A 9548-nucleotide genomic window follows, 5' to 3' on the forward strand; every position below is an offset into this window, starting at 1 on the left:
AGAGAAAGATTTCAATTCTCTCGCTGTTTCCGTCACCAAGTACAAGATTGTGAAGTGCTTACAAGCGTTGCTTTAAGCTGCAAGTTAGCAATTGTGAAGGGATAAGCGATGCTATTAATAATGATTATCATGACAAAATTAAACTACACTTGCGTTGCCTTCCGAGCTGGTCATAGTTGTGGCATTTGCAAAATCAAGCTCGAAGAAGTTGGTCAGTTCGATTGACATGAATAATAAAGGTGAACGGATCAACTCATCCTGTTGAATCGCAACTGTAATATTGAATTTGATAATCCACCACTTTGGTGAATGTTACCGTGACCACTTGAAAATTTCCACGCATGAATCACATAAATTGTAAGCCAGTTCGTTAAGCCGATTTGTGAATATACAGGTGATTCTTGTAGTTATTTATTATATATAACATAATTGTAATCATATAATGAAAGGAGTCTGCCAATCAAGCATCGTCCTGCAGCGATCAGACTTTCCACTACCCCACCTGCTCAAGAATATGTAAATCCAGAATTGGACTCATCACTCATCAGAGGGCATGCCGCCCCTAGTAAGGACTTTCTCCCCACTGATCGTCGGACTACGAAGAATCTGCCATTATCATCATCATCATTTATTATAGAACCAACTTTTAGAACAATTTCAGGCTATCACCTTCAGCGGTAGCCATCTTTGAGAGATCATGACATCACCTCACGCGATTTTCTTAGCTTCACAGAAATACTCCGCTATTAACAGGCAACTTTTCTTAAAATTCGAATTCGAATTTGATGCACTAATTCAGAAGGCACCTGTTTTCTATCTAATTTTCCTATTTAGTCTTTAACCCTTTACACCTTATCATCAGTATGCATATTCTCCATACTGGTCTCTATACATTTCCTAATGTGCTTGCAAGGAGAATTTGTTTCACAATCAAGAGGTTCTTCAGTTAATTTTCATTTCTTTTATTCTCATAACCTTGATGTTTGATTCATGGGTGATATTGAAAGGAGAAATTAGATGCTGGTCACTCTCATTTTGAGAGGTCTTTTGAGCGGCGATATGGTTCTTGGTGATTCCAAGACTGTCTTCTGCCATTAATTAGGTTTTAAATTTTCTCTGCAACAGACCTTGGTACATCCGTAACTTTTTTGGTTTTAAAGACTCAACTTATAACTTAAGAAGTTTTTTTGTTAATATTAGCATGCCAAGGTTTAATCTTAACTGGATGAAGAACTCTTTCACTTAACAAGCCGCTTAAATCTGGAAATCACTTGAACCCGATTTAAGGAAAGGAGAACTATCCATGTTTGCGACGTCGATTAAGAAGAAATCATTTTAATTCCATTTCTTATTTCATTTTATTGTAGCGTTTTTTATCTGGTATACTAGAATCAGCTTTTATATATTCCATTCTTATTTACAGCAGTTTTTAGACATCTTAATCCTAATATAGTGACATTCGCAGTTGTACATGTTAGCTTTTTTATGATAAACCTACGTTGTTATAGATATGTAACATATTTTTAATTCTGCATGTTTTAGGGCCATTTTACGTTATAACGTACGTATTTTGAACGAGCTTTCCAGCTCACTGGACGCTACGTGGGTAAATAAACGATTTATTGATGGATTGATTAATTGATTGAAATTTGTTTCGTTATAAAAATGACTTTAAATTTGATTTCGCCCAAAACTCCTGGGATGCCGTGCGTCATCTGCTAATAACTATTCTATTAGGCCATTTGTCAACGCATCTATGGCATCGATCGAAAATAAAGTTAGTTTTGTGCTCAAAAGTCGTGCTTGACGGTGGCATATTACATAATACAAGAAATCATGCCACAATTACCTACAACTCAATTTTTCTATAAATGTAGAGAATAATGCTTGTCATTTCGAAAGTTTATTTCGCTGGCGCACAAGTGTTCTCTCTTCGTTTGATAATACGAATTTGAAGTCAGTTATCATTTTTCAATCCCAGTAGCTATTAGTGAGAAATATCTAGTGAGTTTTCTCAGATCTTCCGCTCTTTATTTCTTTCCACTTTAAATGAATGACTATCGTTAACAAATTATCTGTTAGTAAATCTGAAATGAATTTGTCACAAAGGCCGACCAAAACACCAATTACAGTTGTAAGCGTCCGCATTACGTAATCGTCTATGTTCGTGCTTTTTGCCTAGTTTTCACTTTCTTGTACCTTTGGTTGCCTTGATCCGTCTCACATTCTGTGCTTTACTTGTTTTGTATGTTAGGTCTTATTTTGCATTTTGTATGTCTTGACTTGAATATAGTTATTGCTTTGTTGAGTTCTACGTCTGTTGAAGTCTAGAGTAGCAGCAGCGTGTTCCAGTCACAACCCTCCTTTGCCGCTTTGCTTCGCTTCTTTTTTTTTTTTTTTGTGTCGATTCGTTTGTCACTGGTGGTAAAAATAAGTAGAGCACGTAAAGACATATGTGATAACAGCGGTATATCACTTTCGAAGGTTGTAATTATCATCTCATCATTGGTCCATAAAGAATTTTCTATAGATTAATCATCAAATTGCTGGCCTATCAGAAATTCTCTGCGATTCGCAAAGCGACGTTAAACTTCAAGGGGAGACTACAAAATATAAGATAGGGTAGAAATAAAAACACGAAAGAGCCACAAAAGAAACTAAGAAGGAGCAAGAATGGCTTAGGATGGAGAAGGTTGACATGAGCTATAAATGACAACAAAAATCTTGGTTCGGCCCAGTTCAGCTTTTAAAACTGGTTTAAATTAGGGCCTATATAGACAATCTAACAAGGCCAAACCACAACAGCGGTGCCAGTTATGGAAGTAGAGGTGAATTGATGACACGATTAGTAACACAACTGATGCTTTAATGAAACTGGTATGATGATAACAGAACGAGCGGGCTTACAGACATCAAAGGAACAGAACGAAACGCACGGCCACGTATGCCTATAACTAGCGTACCGCTGTCCGGTACTGACGCGGGAGCTACGTTCCTTTCTCTTTGCTAGAGGTGCATGGGCTCTTCAACGTCCCCTTTTAATCAGTACAGAGAAGATGAAGGAGACAGGACCTACAACGACTTTTTTTTATCTTTATTTGATACTTGACCCCGAGGGAACTGGGATGACCGAGGATGAAGATGACTAAAACGGATTGCAAATGACCGCAAAATGTTACTTTAGTAGGATAGAGAAACACAAATAATTATAAACAAGAAGAATAAAGTTGGCTGAAAACAAAAATGATTTGTATGGGTAGGATTTGGTTTACAAAAAATTTTCACAAGTTTGCTTCTTACAGCTGGTTAAGATTCCAAACAAAGATTTAGCCTTTTGAAAATTGCCGTTAAATGTGCTTAATTTCAACTACGAACGCGCTAACTTTAAAAAAACTTTTCAGTGCCCAGGCCGTACATGTCCGACTTTCTAGAGTTCAACTCAGATGGGGAACCTCAATGATCAGTTCATAAAGACTTGCTGCTTTCGTCATAATCCTCTCTGCGTCTTTTTGCTCGCACTCCGCGCAACAAACACAGCTGTGAAGTCAAACAACAGCTATAAGGTCTGTTCAAGACCATATGCCAGCTCATTGGTATCTTACGCGCATTGAACACCTTCTAAGTGTGCTACGATGTCTGTGCAAAACTGAATGCCTGCTTTTTAGTATGTTGCAGACATTGGGCACCATCTAAGTGCGCTATGATGTCTGCGTGACCCTCGATACAACTTGTTGGTATGTTGCACACACTGGACACCATCTAAGTGTGTTATGATGTCTGTATGAGACTTGATGCCAACTTGTGGGTATGTTGCAAATACTGGAAACCATCTAAGTGCGCTATGATCTCTGTGTGAGACTTGATGCGAACTTGTGGGTATGTTGCAGATACTGGACACCATCCAAGTGCGTTATGATGTCTGTGTAAGACTTGATGCCAACTTGTGGGTATGTTGCAGATACTGGACACCATCTAAGTGCGCTATGATGTCTGTGTGAGACCTGATGCAAGCTTGTTAGTATGTTGCAGACACTGGGTACCATCTAAGTGCGCCATCATGTCTGTGTGACCCTCTATATCAACTTGTTGGTTTATTGCGCGCACTGGACACCAACTAAGTGCGCTATGATGTCTGTGTGAGACTTGATGCTAACTTGTTGGTATGTTGCAGACACTGGGCACCATCTAAGTGCGCTATTATGTCTGTGTGAGACTTGATGCCAGCCTGGGCATTTACTAAGTGCGCCATGATGCCCGTGTGAGATTGGATCTCAGCTTGTTTATATGTTTCAGACATTGGGCACCATCTAAGTGCGCCATGATGTCTGTGTGAGATTGGATCTTAGCTTGGGCACCATCTAAGTTCGCTATGATGTCTGTGTGAGACTCGATATTAACTTGTTGGTATATTGCAGACACTAGACGCCATCTAATTGTGTTGTAATGTCTGTGTGACCCTCGATATCAACTTGTTGGTATGTTGTAGAGACTGGGCACCATCTAAGTGCGCTATGATGTCTGTGTGAGACTTAATGCCAACTTGTTGGTATGTTGCAAACGGTGGGCACCATCTAAGTGCGCCATGATGTCTGTGTGGGACTCAATATCAACTTGTTGGTATGTTGCAGACATTGGGCACCTTCTAAGTTCGCTATGATGTCTGTGTAAGACTCGATATCAACTTGTTGGTACGTTGTGGACACTGGGCACCATCTAAGTGCGCAAAGATGTCTCTGTGAGACTCGATGTCAACTTGTTGGTACGTTGTGAACACTGGGCACCATCTAAGTGCGCCAAGATGTCTGTGTGAGACTCGATATCAACTTGTTGGTACGTTGCAGACACTGGGCACCATCTAAGTGCGCTATGATGTTTGTGTGGGACTGGATATTAACCTGTTGGTACTTTGCAGACACTGGGCACCATCTAAGTGCACTATGATGTCTGTGTGAGACTTGATGCCAGCTTGCTGGTATGTTGCAGACACTGGGCACCATCTAAGTACGCTATGATGTCTGTGTGAGACTCGATATCAACTTGTTGGTACGTTGTGGACACTGGGCACCATCGTGCGCTATGATGTCTGTGTGAGACTTGATGCCAGCTTGTTGGTATGTTGCAGACACTGGGCACCATCTTAGTGCGCTATGATGTCTGTGTGAGACTCGATATCAACTTCTTGGTACGTTGTGGACACTGGGCACCATCTAAGTGCGCCAAGATGTCTGTGTGAGACTTGATGCCAACTTGTTGGTATGTTGCAGACATTGGGCACTTTCTAAATGCGCTATGATGTCTGTGTGAGACTCGATATCAACTAGTTGATTTGTTACAGACATTGGGCACCATCTTAGTGCGCTATGATGTCTGTGAGACTGTATCTCATCTTGTTGGCATGTAGCAGACATTGGGCACCTTCTAAGTGCGCTCGGATGTCTGTGAGACTATTTGCCAACTTAGTGGTATGTTTGAGACATTAGGCATCATCCAAGTGCTCCATGGGTCAAGCAGAGGCTAAATTCTCATTTATCAACGACACTCGCTCTTCACCTGTATTTAGCTTCTTGAATGCTGGGTTTGTCACCACAAACATGACTGTGCCGGCTAGGAGGATGAGTGTGACACTCAACGAATTACCCAATATTCCTACAGGTGGTAGTTTTGAGTAGCTGCAAAAGTTAGGAGTTTAAATATTATCACTTTAATATATTACAATGTCCTGAATACTACGCGTTCCGCGATGGCCATTTTTCAATGATTTTTACTTTGCCAAAAAAAAAAAATGTTTTGAAAAGATTCGCGCGATTTTATCAAAGTTAGTAAGTGAAGGATTGGTCAAAAGAAAATTAACCATTAGAGGACTGTATTCCTTCGGTATCAACAAAAAAAATCTGTACTTGAATCATTAAAACTACTAAAATTGTCAGTTTACAAGTACTCACTTGGGGTTGAAAGAAAGCTTTTCATTCACTCCCAATAGGCAACTGCCGATGGCCATCATAAAAATAAACACCCCAAAGAACACATGTACTTTCAGGTAAGCTGCACGAAGACCATCAGGCAGCTTGGGGAAAAGAAAGCTCACAAAACCAAATAGAATCTGAGGAGAAAAAGATGACTACAATAAAGAAAATAAAATGGTATGCTCTATGAATCTAACAATTACAGAACTACGTTCTCCTATCTCGTTAAACAGAAGTCATCGAGAGTTCGGTCGTCAAGTAGTCATATTTCAGAAAATAACCGGTTTTAGCTAAAAAAAAAAAACATGTACAGCCATTTAAGGGATAAAAATATATCCGCATGCAACAGTTGACTATATGTCCAGGATGGCTTTTGAGAAAGACGACTTTAGAAGGTTTTCAGTAATCTGGGAGTTATTTCGTGTTACAGGAAACTGGGTCACGGCGTCCATTGCATTAAGGATGAAAATGGGCCTTTAAGCCAAGGTATCCTGTCGATTTACTATTCTGTTTTGAGCTTTATCCAGTAATCCAGTAATTTATCCAATTCCAGTAAGACAACTTGGCCCTAACTAAGCCCGCCACCTGGCCATATGAACGTTTGCACATGCACAGACGTTTAACCACTGTTTTGCCTCGATGAGGAGAAAGAAAATGGCTTTGGATAACTGACCTGACAACCGAAGAGGATGACGGTAGACAATCCACACCAGCTATGTACGCTGTAAAGATTAGGATAATTCATATGGTTGTGGAAGTCAAACACAGCCTTAACACCCCAGACTGCGATTCCAAACGCCACTAGCTGAAGACCAAAATGAACCAGCTTTACATAGAATATGTTTTGGTGACGTGAGACTCTGAATATAATCATGGCTGGAACAAAAGGATACAAAATCTAATGAGCTCCTTTAGATTGTCGTGGTAGCGAGATGAACTTCTCATAATGGCAAATGTTCTTTTTAATCAAAGGTTTTTCATAAACCTAGAATAAGTTGGAAGATTCTCGGCACGCATTACTTATTTTGAATTCTTTCTATACCTTTTATTTACCTCCCCCTCTCCCCCCATTTCAAAAAAGGTTTTTGTCCTGAGAGGCCCACAGATTACCGAGAGCGAAGCTCAAGGAAAATGATGTCCAGGGACAAAGATATGAGTACGTACAGCCTCAAGCCAAACAGAGGTTATTATCTCAACCATCGGAAAATTTTTTTGCAGTGATCGGAACAAAACGTTTACAAACGTCTAGGTCCCGTCTAGGGAAAGCTCTCCCAACTTGAGTCAACTTTTCAAGGATATGCCCTTAGTGATATGCCCTTATCACTAAGGGCATTCATATCACAAATACTCCCCTGTTGCATATTCGAAAAAGTAACGCGTTTTTATTAACCGCAAAGAATATGAAATGTCTGATGGTTTACAAATATTAAACGTAATGAGCTATGGTTATTTACGTCTTCCACCATAAAATCATCGGTTGAAAGAGGTCGTATAGTCACGAAGTCTCATTCCCGGTCGTTTTTAGGGGTGTCACGCAGTGATCTCTCAGTATTGCGTGACATCAAAAAGCACGAGTTCCTCAATAAACCGACCTCTTTAGTTTGTATAAAGGGGTAAGTTTCTAAAGAAACTGTGGCGCTGCGTTGGTGGCAGAGTATAGCAGGTAATTAAGTGTTAACAACTGAGTTGAAAACGTAAATTAGCCACCGTAAAGGGTAAAAAAGCTGGCGTTTCGAGCGTTAGCCCGATCTGCCGAAGGGCTAACGCTCGAAACGTCAGCTTTTTTACCCTTTACGGTGGCTAATTTACATTTTCAAATCAGTTGTTAACACTTAATTACCTCTTTAGTTTGTATGTTTTGTTTAGCCATTTCAGGTCTCAAGGGAATTCCCTGCTTTATGTTACTGTAAATTAGACGTACATAAGCAAGTATATAAGAGGAAATTTGAAAGGAAAGTTCTCTAGAATATTATCACATAACCTGAAAATACAGGCTAAAGAGGCTTTGAGCGGCGCGAACGAGTTACCGATGCACTACAGTAGATTGGACAGCAGTCAAGAAAGTAGAGCTACTTCCCGCTTTTCAAACTGTCTGCGAACATCCATAAGTCGATAAACACTAAACAAGGACATGTTTTTTTGCAGAACGCACTATCTCCCGTCTTAATATGCGCTCTCGTCGATTACCTTGTTAATTACAACATGCATGGTAACCTCTGCACCGGGGGTATTTAAAATTAGCGAATATAATCATGCAATAATCTAAAATTAAAACCGGCTTTCGAGTACAACTTTTTGCATCATTTTAGTGGTTCTTTTCTCAACAGTCAAGCCAAAGCCAGAGGCTTAACTGGCTCATGGCAAGCAGAGGAAAAAGATTTACATAGGAGGAAAGTAAGACTTTGAAGTAAATCGCAAGAGCAAAACAAAGCACGAAAACTTACATAATGTAGTCCACTGACATGAGACAAAGCGGCAGTAATGCTTCAGTTAAGCTTCAAAGAAACTTACCTTCGCTATAGAGAAATACCATGCTAATCACCATGCAAAGAGGATGGTAGTTAAACTCGTGAGCTGTCCCATCCCAAGCGAATCCTCCGAGGTATTTCACTGTCCATGTACCGGTCAGTGCTATCGCCAACATCCCTAAAATTATAACTGCACCAACCGATAGGGAGAACACAATTAAAGAACGCATCGAAGATGTGCGATGTTGATCATCTGGAGCCATACTACAATGTTGGTCACTTCGCCGCTTAAAGCTTAGGTTAAGGCACGTTTGTTAGAGTCACTTTGGAAAACTCGGTAATTTTATCCGTATTCGAGTGTTGTCGATTATTTTCAGTTCACATTCAGCGGAAGTAGGAAAAAGCATGTGACAAAACGAATAGCCCCCTGTAGGGAGGGGTAAGGTAGGTGCTGCCTCCTCATTTAATAAATATGAAGTCACCCTCAGACGTTTTCTTGGACTGTATATGTAAGGGCATAGCAGATGAACTAATACCGAGCGTAATGACCCTAAATCAGCCCAAGAAATTCACACGATGTAAATGAACAACCACTTGAGCGGGGTAAATTTGTCCTTATTCAGAGCTGATCCAGACCTATTTAATGATGTTGAGAGCACGACCGTTCATTCCCATGCAAATCTTTTTGTTTCACGCGTTGCGCAACGTGGAAATATTTGCCTATTCAAGGTGGCTCGCCGCGTGAGCTGTCTACCGTGGAGATGTTGATCACTTTGGTGTAGATTATATAATGATAAGTTAGCAAAAGAGAGCCAATAATCGCACATACTGTTAAAGGGTGTCAGTGAGTGATAGATTTTATGGCAAAAAGGTTAATATCGTTCCATTGTTGTCACCTGTAATTTTTTTTACGATTAATTTTTACGACTGTTACTTAAAATTTGTCAAATCTTATGCTAAACGGCAATCGGTTAACCCCATTGAGACCTTCCTGTGGGCATGATGACGGTAAGTTTTCTCGTCCAATATCTGTGACCGAGAAGTATGTCTGGCTTTTATGTTAAAAATTCTTCCAAGACAGCGCAATGTCGGTCAGTTCTCGTTTTATATTATTTTG

General features: G+C 40.1%; 1 protein-coding gene across 1 annotated transcript; it reads right to left on the reverse strand.

Annotated features, from left to right (window-relative positions):
* Positions 1-2902: 2902 nt before the first annotated feature.
* LOC131776230 (transmembrane ascorbate-dependent reductase CYB561-like) lies at positions 2903-9357 on the reverse strand. Its single transcript, XM_059092399.2, has 4 exons — positions 8475-9357; positions 6637-6839; positions 5943-6100; positions 2903-5669 (listed from the first exon to the last, which is right to left on the reverse strand). The coding sequence occupies exons 1-4, from the start codon at positions 8692-8694 to the stop codon at positions 5504-5506; spliced, it is 747 nt and encodes a 248-aa protein (XP_058948382.2). The 5' UTR covers positions 8695-9357; the 3' UTR covers positions 2903-5503.
* Positions 9358-9548: the final 191 nt, after the last annotated feature.

This window comes from Pocillopora verrucosa, chromosome 10 (assembly GCF_036669915.1).
Source record: "Pocillopora verrucosa isolate sample1 chromosome 10, ASM3666991v2, whole genome shotgun sequence".
Taxonomy (NCBI): Eukaryota; Metazoa; Cnidaria; class Anthozoa; order Scleractinia; family Pocilloporidae; genus Pocillopora; species Pocillopora verrucosa.